This window comes from Mobula hypostoma, chromosome 1 (genome assembly GCF_963921235.1).
Source record: "Mobula hypostoma chromosome 1, sMobHyp1.1, whole genome shotgun sequence".
Lineage (NCBI taxonomy): Eukaryota > Metazoa > Chordata > Chondrichthyes > Myliobatiformes > Myliobatidae > Mobula > Mobula hypostoma.
Genome location: NC_086097.1, coordinates 112,632,224 through 112,645,154, shown reverse-complemented (window position 1 = coordinate 112,645,154; position 12,931 = coordinate 112,632,224). Strand labels below are relative to the sequence as shown.

Here is a 12,931-nt window from a genome sequence, read left to right as displayed (position 1 = left end):
GTAATACCTGCATTTCAGAAAGAATCAGAATTATTATCACTGACAGATTACATCAAGTCTCTCCTTTTGCGGCAGTACAGTTCTAAAACATAAAAAATTATAAATTACAAACAAATAGTGCAAACCTTCAGGACAGAGAGAATCCAAGAGAATCCAAAGTAGTGTTCATGGATTCATGGACCATTCAGAAATTTGATGGCAGATGAGAAAAAGCTGTTCCTAAATTGTTACCATTTGAGATTCCACAACAAAAGTGGTGTCATCTGTGAATTTATAGATGGTGTTTGAGTTGTTCTTAGCCACAAGGTCATGAGAATAATGAGAGGAGATCAGTGGGCTGAGCTAACGTTTCTGAGATACACCTGTGTTGATAGCAAGGAGATGTTACTACTTATTAGCATTGACTGTGGTCTCCCAATAAAGAAGTCAAGAATCCAGTTGCAGAGGAAGGTACACACCCAGGTTTGGAAACTTGATTATTAGTACAGAGTGAATATGGTGGCCCTTCTATCTCTTCTCCTCCTCACATCCAAAGAACCAAACATACCTTGCAAGTTAAGCATGATGAACTTGCATTTCTTTCAACCTAGTCTACTACATTCAGTGTTCACAATGTATATTCTTCTATATTAGATTGGGTGGCTCCTTTCTGGGGCGCTTCAGTCCTGGGCTTCCTGTTGCCTGACACTATAATCCTCCATCCCACTCCCTCTCTGACCCATCTGTGGCATCCTACGCTGATACAATGAAGCCCAACAGAGGTCTGAAGAACCAAACCCTTTGGTTACCTTGCAACCTTTCAGACGCAGACCGTACAACTTTGGGTAACTTGCTTACCATGTCTATGTTAGAACTGGCCTTTCCTGCATTCAGTCAACCACCTGTGATCTTGGATGAGTTTACTTTCTTTGCCTCTATTCGCACATCCTGACCCCCTGCGTATATCCACAGCTTTGCACAGATTTTACACCCCTATGTCTGAATTATAACTTTCTTAATGATTTTGTTTACTTTCTCTCTCTCTCTCTATTTACATGCCTCCATTAACCTGTCAGCTAGATGAATCTAAGACTTATCCCCATAGCAAGTCCAGTCTTACCTCTTGTTGTCCTACCCACCCCTTCCCAACATTCTCTGCAATTTAAAACTAGCTTCCTTTCTCTCATCCCAATGCTGATGAGGAGGGTATGGCAAGTCTTTGCCCTGAAGCATCAATTCTGTTACTCTATTGACAGACATTGCCTGGCTTGCTGAGTGTTTCTGGCAATTCCTGTTTTTATTTCAAAAATCCAGAAGCTGCAATTTTTGTGACTTTAGTTTACTTACACTGATAATCTGGTCATTTTCCCATTTGTGGGCTGCCCAGCTGATTTGATTTGATACAAGTTATGCATTTCACTGTATGTTTTGATGTACATATGAGAATTAAGTTAATCTTTGTTAGTGGGATCTTGCCACATGTAAATTGGCTGTTCCATTGTAAGAAACTTACCTCATAAATATTTCAATGACTAGCAATTGTTTTAGGACATTAAATAAAGCTCTATATAAATGTGGAGCATTTTTATAATGTTCACTTTGACTCCAACCTGCTCCTTTGACTTGCACACCTGGAGTTAATTAAGTCTGTATTTGAAGTGACATGACATTATTACACCTATTCTTCTCAATGTATTAGGATCACAGTTTCAGATAGAGCAAACGTTATTTCTGTCTGCACACTTCTACAAGGGAGAAGTAGTTTGGATGCCAATATTTCTTCCTGAAAATTCATGCAGTTATTTGCATATCAGTCCTCCACTTCAATGTATGCCAAAGCTGAGAGAGAGAGGCAAGGGAACCAGGGAGCGTGAACCTCATTTTGGAGACTGCAAGCTGAAGATTCTCAAATGTTCAAAGTAAATTTATTATCAAAGTATGTGTAGGTCGCCATATACTATCCTAGGATTCATTGCCTTGCAGGCATTCACAGTAGAATCAATACCATAGAATAAATGAAAAATTAAACCCAAATAAACACTGACAAACAACCAATGTGCAAATGAAGACAGACTGCAAATACAGATAACTAACAAGTAAACAAGAAAATACATACATAATCCTCAGAACATGAGTTGTAGAGTCTTTAAAAGTGAGTCTGTAGGTTGTGGAATCAGTTCAGAGTTGAGGTGAGTGAACTTAGACTGATTCGGGAGCCTAATGTTTGAAGGGTGATAACTGTTCCTGAATCTGCTGGGACCTAAGGCATGGAGGATTCCAGCTGCAACCTCATGCAGGGTTCTATGTGGAACCAAGAAAGGGTTACATTGGCTGTGGAGAAGGCACACAATGGACCCAATGGCATTTTATCACCTCAATCTTCTCAGTAACACTGAGAAAATGTATCACACCTGTAACCATCCATAATGGACTACAGTAGCTAACATTGAGGTTTTGAGCAGATTTCAGCATCATTTGCATTAATTTGCTATCCTCCAGAGTGAAAGTTTTCAACTATGCAGCAGTGGTCTGGTAGCACTTCGGAAGAATGACATAACGCTCCATTGTAGTAGTTGGTCAATCCATTTTAGCTGAAAGGCAATCTCAAGAAGTAAAAAACAATAGTGTGCATTTAATTGTATCGCATCAATATGATGATCCATTTCAATTACTTTAACACTTTCCACGGATGTGCAGAATACTACATGGTGAAGCAATATAGCTTCTACATTTGTTATATTAATCTCTCATTCTGATATTTAGAGAACAATAGGGATTTTTTGAATTTATTGAGGTACAGCAGATCACCGGAAAAACCTCTATTGAGTGTGAACTGAAATTGCAAATCATTGACTCATGTTTCTGTGCTCTTGCGACAGTCAGAATGGACAAATGGAGAGAACTCACACTGGGCATGAAATACGGATGCACAATCTCGGGAAGTCAAATAGGAGAGAGAATGGTCAGGTTCCAGAGTGCTTTGCAGTGGATAGTAGAGGTTGCGATTTTTCAGTATGAGTGCTCTTTCAAACATAAATAAAAGAGTTTCTGCAGATGCTGGAAATCCAGAGCAATACACACAAAATGCTAGAGGAACTCAGCAGGTCAGGCAGCATCAATGGAAGGAAATAAACAATTGACATTTTGGGCTGAGATCCTCCAAGATGTATCACTTGATACTGATTCCACAATGCTTCTCTAAACTTTCTACTTGATCTATATGCTGCTGCAACCTTTTGGTTTCTTTCCTCATTATCCAAAAGGCCTTGAAAGGAAGGGGGAAGAAGGCAGACTAGGAAGTATGGGGAGGGGAAGAAGGACAATCATTCAGGGTGTTGCTTTTTGTAACAAAAGGGCTGGGCAGTATTGTGCATGTTATTGGATGATTCTCCTGTTGTGACAACGCCTTGAGCACACCTTTGAGATCATTCAATATTTACAGCTTTGCATCAGGTCTTCACAGCTGTTACTCTGTCAAAGTTGTCCTTCCCAATTGGTTCACGGAACAAGAACATCTCTGCTAGTTTGCAACTCCTCAACCAAGGCCTCTACTGCAGAGTCTGAAACTGTGGAGACAGCTCTGCTCCCTGTGCTGGCATTCTTGAATATCTTCTAGGTCATAAGATGTCTCCGCCAACACTGCCAGTATATCTTCTCTTGAAGATGTAGAGTCTGTTTCTCAGTAATACAGGCTAGTCTATAGAACACCAGCCATCTGCAGAAGGGTAAGAAGCAGCACCGAGGGCAGTTTGTAACTGTCATACTGCCAATAACTGGTTGCATAGTCACAGGTTAATGTACAATGCATGTACTGCAGCAATTTTCAGCTGCCAGCCTCCAGCGGTGTGAATATCACTGAGCTCCGTGCCTTACATATTCTCTGCAACAAACACCATCATCTGCAAATATTTTTTCGCTAGTTTATCAAAGGGTGAAGATATTTCCTTTTTAGATAGAATTCTTAAAAAGTGCTTAGTTGCTTCTATAATTGGGGTGTACCCTCAATGACATTAAACATAACTGAATGAGGAGTCCCTACAAATCTGATAAGCCTTATTATTTAAAAAGACATATTAGTTCATAAACTGTATCTAATTTACTTATGAATGTACTGAAGTTTGTGTGATCTTGTTTTGGTACATTATTTTTGGCAACTGGGAAAGAGTAGTTAGGAAGGAATGTTCTGACATAGTTCCCTCTGGCAGACAGCAGGGGACCAGTCTATAATGACCACAGTAGGATGCCTCCTTTATTGTAGGTGGCCTTGATTACAAGATGGCCTGCCATATGCAGATTTTGCTTGTATTTACATGTGCTCGGAACTAAGCTCCAACCTATTGGTATCTCATTCTGTGAAGCATATGAGAGGATAGACTTATACATATTATACACAAGGTGAAGTTCATTCACAAACCTGTCCAAGTCACAGGACAATAAAGGTTAATAGTGAGACCCCTGGAAAGAAAGTCATCCCTCAGTAAACCTCTCAGTCCTACTGAAGTGTCTCGGCCCGAAACGTTGACTGTAGTTTTTTTCATAGATGCTGCATATCCTGCTGAGTTCTTCCAGCATTTTGTGTGTGTAGCATCTCCCAGTGAAGACAGATCTTGATGATGAAACAGACCTTTGCCATCCCTGGACCAGCACAGCCTTTGGTTAACTGAAGAAAATGATACCTGAAGGTGAAGATCTCAAACCTTGCTTCTATAATTCATGATCTACCGGGTAGCCGTAATTCTTGCCCTCCTATCTGCTTTGCCCGCCTCATCTACCTGCAGCAGGCATTTCAAACTACTGGAAAAATGCCACCAATGCCGTTCCCATAAAGTCCTTCAAAATCATAAGCAGAAATAAACCAATGTCACAGTCTTCATCCTGGCCAACACTGAGGTCAGAATTGCTTTTACAATAGATCTATTAGCAGGTTTGATTGAGTGAATGGGAGAATCCCTGGCAAGTGGAGTTCAATGTGGGGAAGTGTGAGACTATGAACTTTGCTAAGAGGATTCAAAACCATGTTATTACAAAATGCGGAGATAGTAAGTGACTGTAAATGAGTGTATTCAGAGGGATCTAGGTTTACTAACATGAATAGAAATAAGTTAGCAGGCAAATCCAATAAGTAAGAAGGCAAATAGCAAGTCAGTCTCAATTGCAAAGTTTAAGAATAGGGCAATTTTGTTCCAGTTGTACAGGGTGTTGGTGAGACCACACGTGGAATACTGTGCACTGTTTTGGTCTCCTTCCCTAAAAAAGAATAGTAGCATTGGAAGCAATCCAAAGGAGGTTCACTATTCTAATTCTTGGAATGAGAGGGTTGTCCAATCAAGAGAGGTTAGACAGTTCATGTTTGTAATACTTGGAGTTTAAAAGATTGAAGGGTGATCTTATTCAAACATATGACATCCCAACGGGGCTTGACGAGGGAGATGTTCTGCTGTTTCCACTGGTGAGAGAGTAACAAACAAAGGCACATGGCTACAAGATGAAAATGAGGTGTGCGGTATTTATTTTCTTAGAGGGTAGTGAATGACTGGAATTCTCTGCCCCAGAGGATGGTGGAGACCAGATAATCAGATATGTTTAAGATATACTGTAGGTACATAAATATTTGAAAAATATTAAAGAATTCAGGGATAAGGGGAACTGAGACCGAGGCATGAATTAGCCATGACCATAATAAATGGTGGAACAGGCTTGAAAGGCCAAGTGGCCCAGCCCTGCTCCTCATATTTTGTACCCTTGTGTTCTTGTGATGCTCTACTCCCAAAGCAGATACTCTCTTCCAAGCACCAAGATTACCAGGAAGACAAAAAAAAAGATTTAAGGATGGCTTTGTAGCCTCCTTGAAATTTTCCACATCCCCACTGAATCTCTGATCCACTGGTACCTAGAACCCCAAGTCCATGCAGAAGGAACACATCACTTCTATTCTATCAAGCTCTCCTTCTCCATCCTTGGAAGATTCTGTGGTTTCTACAGTGACCTGCTCTATCAATTCAGAACTTACAAAACTTTGAGTGACTGCCTATGAAGAACAATATGTCTCTCCACCACTTTTAAAGTAAAATTAAATAAGCTCTTCTGTCATCATGGGAGAATTGATAGCTGTAATCTCAAATTTTGGTGATAATTTCTTTCTCATCCTTTAGTATTTTGCTAGATCTTGTTCTGTTTTTGCTTCCCATTGAGGTGTCCTCTTAATGCAAGTTATACCCTGCCTCTTTCAAATCCCCTAAGGAATCCCTGCTTTTAAAGCGGGGTTCAAGAACCCCAAATTTGAAAATCTGGATGGGTCCTATTCAAATTATTTCATGTCATTCTATCCATCCATTTTTTAGGAATGACCTTCCCTTCCTGCTGATCATGTTTTCCCTTTTCCCATCCTTCTTTTCCTAAAGGCCTCTGCTTACCTTTCCCAGTAACTCCTAAATCTTTCAAACATTCATTGTTTATTCATTTTCATGGATACTGCCTGACCTGCTGAGTTCCTCCAGCATTTTGTTTATGTTGCTTTAGATTTTCAGCATCTGCAGACTTTCTCATGTTTATAAATGATTGTGTTTTTGCTTTTGTTGCACTTCATCTATTTCTCTTCCGTGCTGATTTCAGTTGTACTTCACTAACATTTCTACTGTTTATCCTGCTTCCTTACAACTTTCTATTTCCTTTACTGAGTTACTTTTCCAGAGCTAATTCATTCCTCCTTTCCTACCTCAGTGGTACTTCTAAATATGTTTCTCATATTGCTAATCATCACTGAAACACTCTGATTCAGTCGTCTAGGGAAACATTCTCCGACCCCGCCAAACGTAGGAGATTAAGGTGCAAGCCCACCAGAACCCCCCTCCCCCCAGTTGTGTGGGTGCTGTGTGGTTCGTTACCCTGTTACAAATCAGCACCATGACATAACGAACAGTACACCGCATACAATTAAATGATTTAGCTTTATAATTCTTAATCTGACTAAAGAGTTAGTCAAGAAAAAACAAAAGAAAGGCGCATTTTAATGAAACAGTCTAATGTGCACAAGTTGGAGCTCACGGTTTCCCTTTCGCCAATCCTCCATCAATCTCCACGGGCTTCGTCTTATCATGACCCCACTCCGGGTCGAGTTCTACGGCCTCTTCTCTCTGGCATCTTCTCCCTGCATCTCCCGCTGAACAAAAGACCCAGCTCACCCCAGTGTCAGGCACACGACACAAAAAACACACTCCCTTTATTGGGCGGCTCACGCTCCAAAGAACCTGTTATCTCTAAACATAACCCAAACACTGCTTCTACAGAAAGACCATTATGTTAACAGTGAAACCTTTCCCAGGGTGTTACATTACATTGACATGCTACTGTACCTCCGAACCTATGTATTTCTTCAGGAATAAATAGGCTCAAGTCCATGCCATTGAGAAGGAAAGAGTACTGGTGTGATGGTAGCAAATAGAGCCCTCCAAAATAGCTGAGCTCTGCTTGCCATTGAAGTTGTAGTGAAATAGTTGTCAAAACCAAATTCAACTTTATTGTCATATGCATGAGTACATATATGCACAAGTGCAATAAAAAACTTACAACTGCAGTGTTATTAATTAGATTTTCTGGTGAATTTTCTCGGTTATAAATTCTTGACTCAAATCATTAAAATCTACAGCCTATGAAGGGACAGATTCTAGGAAAGTGAAGTATTTCATCACAACTAGTCAGCCCCAAGAAGAAAAGCAAATGACTGTCTCATTGTTGGCATAAAAAGTTCATTTAAAATCTCCTCAGCGACACATACACTCTGTGGAAATTTATCAGGTACCTCCTGTGTCTAATAAAGTGGCCACTGACTGTATGTTTGTCGTCTTCTGCTACTGTAGCCCATCCACTTCAGCATTTGAAGTGTGGTGCATTCAGAGATGCTCTTCTGCACACCATTGTTGTAATGTCTGGTTGTATGAGTTATTGTCGCTTTCCTATCAACTTCATCCAGTATGCCCAATTCCTCTGACCTCTCTCATTAACAGGGCATTTTTGCTCGCAGAACAGCTGCTCACTGGATTTATTTTTTGTTCCTCACACCACTCTCTGTAAACTCTTAAGACTGTTGCACATGAAAATCCTAGGAGATCAGCAGTTTCTGAGATACTCCTGTCTGGCACCAACAATCATTCCACGGTCAAAGTCACTTAGATCACATTTATTCCATATTCTACTGTTTGTTCTGAACAATAACTGAACATCTTGACCACATCTGCAAACTTTTATACATTGAATTGCTGCTACATGATTGGCTGATTAAATATTTGCATCAATGAGAAGGTGTACCTAATGAAGTGGCCACTGGGTGTACTTTACAGTGTACTGAAATTACTCTGAAACTGTTACTTGACACTGGGAAATCATGTTCTGACAGTGTTACCTGTAGCCAAAAGAATTATACTGGGATTTTCAGTGGATTTCCAATTTCCAGTGAGCTGCCAGAGGAAGTGTTGAAGGTGGGTACAATTACAAGACATTTGGAAGGGATTAGAGGGATATAGGCCAAATGTGGAGAAATGGGACCAGCCCTGGAAGACAACCTGATCAGCATGGAAGAGTAGGGCTGAAGGGCCTCCTTCCATGCTATATATCAGAAGGTCTCAACAGGGGCCATGCTGGATTTTATAGGGGCTACAAGTAGAAAACATGATCTTATTGAATGGCAGGGCAGGCTCGATGGGCCGGATGGTCTACTCCTGCAACTATTTCTCATGTTCTTATGTTCTTATGAAACTGGGAGCCACAGGGGTTTCTGAATGGGCCATGATACATATACCATTTTAATAAAATATCATTAAACTATATAAATAAAAAAGAAATGAATTATATGTAATGTAATCGGAGCCCTGAATGAAATGAATGGGAAAATATGCAGATGCTGCAAATGAGACAGCAAAACAACTCAGTCGATGTGTGTGTGTGGTGTGGGGGAGAATAAGGATGGTGTGGCACATCAGTCGTTATCTGTGTCCCTGTCTGACCATGCACAAATCATTATTCACAGAGGTAAATGGAAGGAGTCACACAGGTAGGTGAAAGTCACAAGCGGGCCATGAACAGAAGATGTTTGAGAACTACTGCTTTATACCACAATAGTAATAATAGCAGACACGATTTCCAAATTGCACTTTAAAATCTTAATCTCTTTCAATCTGTTGAAAAATTGTGATATAATTCTACACATAGCAGAAAACAGTATTGATGATCCATATTAAGATGCAAAGTTTGTCAATTATCAATAGCAGAGAGTGGTTAGCTCTACTCATGTCTGAGCAAGTGAAAAAGGCAAAGGCAAGGAATTAACGAAAACAAAAAAATATGAGGTTTGTATCCAAACAATGCCCAAATTATGATTATTCTCAATTTCTTAGTTATTCAACCAGAAATGATTTGAAATGGGCAAGGTGTACTGATTCGGTAAAAATACTTTTACATGAATTTACTGTTAAGTGGACTATTTGATATAATAATGTTCTTTCTCTTTGACTTTTTTTTTGGAACAGGTTGTAGGTGGAAAGATGACTGAATCTGGCAGATTATGTGCATTCATTACCAAGGTGAAGAAGGGGAGTTTAGCAGACACTGTGGGGCATCTTAGAGCAGGTACCTTTAATAAAAAGATTTAATTTCTCTTATTTCTTGTCTTTCTTTTATTGCTGCCTACATGTTACTTGGATTGCTATTTCACAGTCAAACTCCTACCAGCATAAATCTCTGAAGTGTCTCCTTATACATATGAATTAAACATAGATGATACAAATGGTGTGTAGGAGTTTGATAAGTGAAAAGATTGTGGCAAAATAAAGCACCCCTTGATTTTATGATGTTCTTCTTCCAACTTCTGCTTTTGACTAAGAGTGTTTTGAAAAATCCAAGTTCAAGTGTCAAAACAATGAAATCAGTCAGATTAATAACTATGATTGTACCTATGATTGACCATTGCTTGTGCAATATTATTTTCAAGAGAGAAAATTGTACAAATTGGAAAGATGCAAATAATCATTTGTTTCCTCTTGATATGATGTAATAAGATAAGTTGATTCTAGGAAAGATATTAAATTGGTTACAATTTTTGATCAGTCAGTTGGTTAACCTTTTCATTTTTATGAAACCTGACAAGTACTCCTTGTTTTAGAAAATACTGTGCCAAAGCCAGTCAAATAAACTAAACAAAATAAAGTAATTTTTCAAATTGTTCTTTGTCTGTTAATGCTTCCATCCACACCTGCATTATTGTGATGTTTTTAGGTGATGAAGTACTTGAATGGAATGGTAGATCATTACAAGGAGCTACCTTTGAAGAGGTGTATAACATCATTTTCGAATCTAAACCTGAGCCACAAGTAGAACTGCTGGTTTCCAGGCCTATTGGGTGAGTAGTTCTTATTTGATATAAAATGGTTCCAAACTCTAGCACTTAAATTCAGATTGTTTAAGAGAACAATTTTGTGAACGTGCACATGTCAACAAATTGAAGGTATGTTCCCTTGATTCTTCATCACTGAATTTAAATAAATTTAAATGAAAACCATAAGGATCTGGAGTACTTGAAGCCATTGACTGAATGGATTAAACATATTTTTTAAAAATCAGTGTTTGGGTAGGAGGTGCAAAACAAATAAAGTCTCCCTCTACCTTATTTTTTTTAATAACTATTAAATATTGCGGTCTATTTAAGCAGGTGTGTATAGTACTGGCCTAAATTTTGCAGAGTATTCCAAAAATCCCATGCATAGGTGCCAAAATGATAGGGATTCCTACTTGGACATATATGAACACTTGCTAGCTGCTCTTTGCCAGCCATTTCAGGCTCACAATTAGATTCACCAGTGAAGTAAAGGTATTATTCTGGTACTTACATGGAGAATCCAGCTGAAAACCTTGTACGAGGTTAGACACTGAATAGATAGTTTATTTTTCCATTTGAATGAAGAGGAATGAATAGCTGCAAAAGCCCAAAGTAAGTAATTTATCTTATAATGCATGTTAACTTTGTATTATTTTTGCTTATTTGTATTTACTTTTGAGATATGGACATTGCTGATGAAGCCAACATTTATTGCTTTTCCCCACATGCTCTCGGGTAGGGGTTGGTGAGCCACCATCTTGAAATGCTGCTGCCATTTGTCTTATCTCTATCTGAGGAATTCCTGTTACCTTGAGTATAAATATGATAGACTTTTCAAAAGCATCATATTGAATCTATTCAATATATTAAATATCTTTAATTGATCATCTCTCATCTGCTTTGTATCACTGTTAGTTTGTCTGCTTAGTATCTGTCCTTTGTTTAAGCTTTAAGTAAAAGATCATAAGGAATTCAACTTTCCACTCATTCTTGAACTCCTAAAAGAACCCAGGGATCGAAAATTACGGAGATGCGACATTTAAATAGACATATGAGCCTGAGTCTATTTAATTGCTTTAAATAGTCCCATAACATACAGAAACATTCAACTATTTTGAAAGTGTTGACAACCAACTAAACCGAAGATGCAGTTCAGCTAGTTGTCAAAGAACTCTCAAACAATTTCATGCATAGGGCTTGTTTTTTTACTCTCAAAATGGTGCAGTCTGTGGGCTCCATTGAGTTTGGGGCTCAGACTAAGTTCATAGGGATGGTGTTGGCAACATAAAGGTCGGATGAGGGTTTAGGGACAGTGAAATGGGGAACTTAAAGGTCAGGTTAGGCTTTAGGGACAGAGATGTGGTGAGCTAGTGGTCAGGCCTCCACTCCTGCTCCACATTCGATCTTCAGTGATGTGGAGGGTGATAAAGGTCATGTGCAGCATAGGCCTCGGTTCCATGCTTGAAGGCCAGCGATGTGGAGGGTGATAAAGGTCATGTGCAGCATAGGCCTCGGTTCCATGCTTGAAGGCCAGCGATGTGGAGGGTGATAAAGGTCATGTGCAGCATAGGCCTCGGTTCCATGCTTGAAGGCCAGCGATGTGGATGGGTGACAAAGGACATCCGTAGGTGTCAGGCTGCCCTAGTTTGGTGGGTCCCAAGTTGGATGTCTATGCAAGCAGGAGGCACAAGGAGGCACGAGGGCTGGTCATTCAGCATGTGAGGAGTTCGGGGCCCTATCACTGGCTAGTCCTGGGGTTGATACTGAATTTTGGAACCCAAAGGTCAATCAGAAGTCCAGCAAGTTGAAGCTCAACGGCTGAAGCCTGGAGACTGGAGGCCTGTCCTAAGGTTGGAGGACAGTCTGAGTGTGAGGGTGGGTGGGAGGAAGGAGCGGGGACTTTATTTTATTAACACATATCAAAGTTGCTGGTGAGCGCAGCAGGCCAGGCAGCATCTCTAGGAAGAGGTACAGTCAACGTTTCAGGCTGAGACCCTTCATCAGGACTACTTCTTCCTAGAGATGCTGCCTGGCCTGCTGCGCTCACCAGCAACTTTGATGTGTGTTGCTTGAATTTCCAGCATCTTCAGAATTCCTGTTGTTTGTACTTTATTTTATTGTTGTTTTGTTGCTTGTTGTGTTCTGTGTTGTTTTGCAAAGCATTGTGGGCATGCTATGTTGGTGCTAAAATGTGTGGCACACTCCTCGGCTGCCCCCAGCACATCCCTAGGCTGTGTTGGTTGTTAACGCAAGTGATGTATTTTACTGTATGTTTCAATGGGCACATGATAAATAAACCTATAATCTGAATCTGAAATAGATCAGTTATTGCATGGATAAAAGATAAAAACCCAGCTCTCGGTTCACGTGTCATTACAAGATGACAGTCAAAAGTTGCAACTGCAATTATATTGCAATTACTATGAAAGGAACCTGCCTAAGTATGAGAAGGAATGGGATCCAATCATTCTGAGCTACACTGTGTTTATGCAGTTATAGAATGGTTGTGACTGGGAAGAAAGCAATTTATGGATTGTGTCTGTGTTAGTTTGTAACTTCAAAACATTAAACTAATTCGAAGGAAGA

The 12,931-nt window shown here is 39.8% G+C and overlaps 1 protein-coding gene across 1 annotated transcript in view; it reads left to right on the top strand.

Annotated features, from left to right (window-relative positions):
- Positions 1 to 12,931, top strand: part of rims2a (regulating synaptic membrane exocytosis 2a) — a 1,139,701-nt gene that overhangs the window by 658,833 nt on the left and 467,937 nt on the right. Inside the window, exons 10-11 of the mRNA XM_063054936.1 lie at positions 9,501 to 9,600; positions 10,246 to 10,369. Of these exons, the coding sequence (XP_062911006.1) occupies positions 9,501 to 9,600; positions 10,246 to 10,369 (224 nt within the window). The remainder of the gene's footprint in view (positions 1 to 9,500; positions 9,601 to 10,245; positions 10,370 to 12,931) is intronic.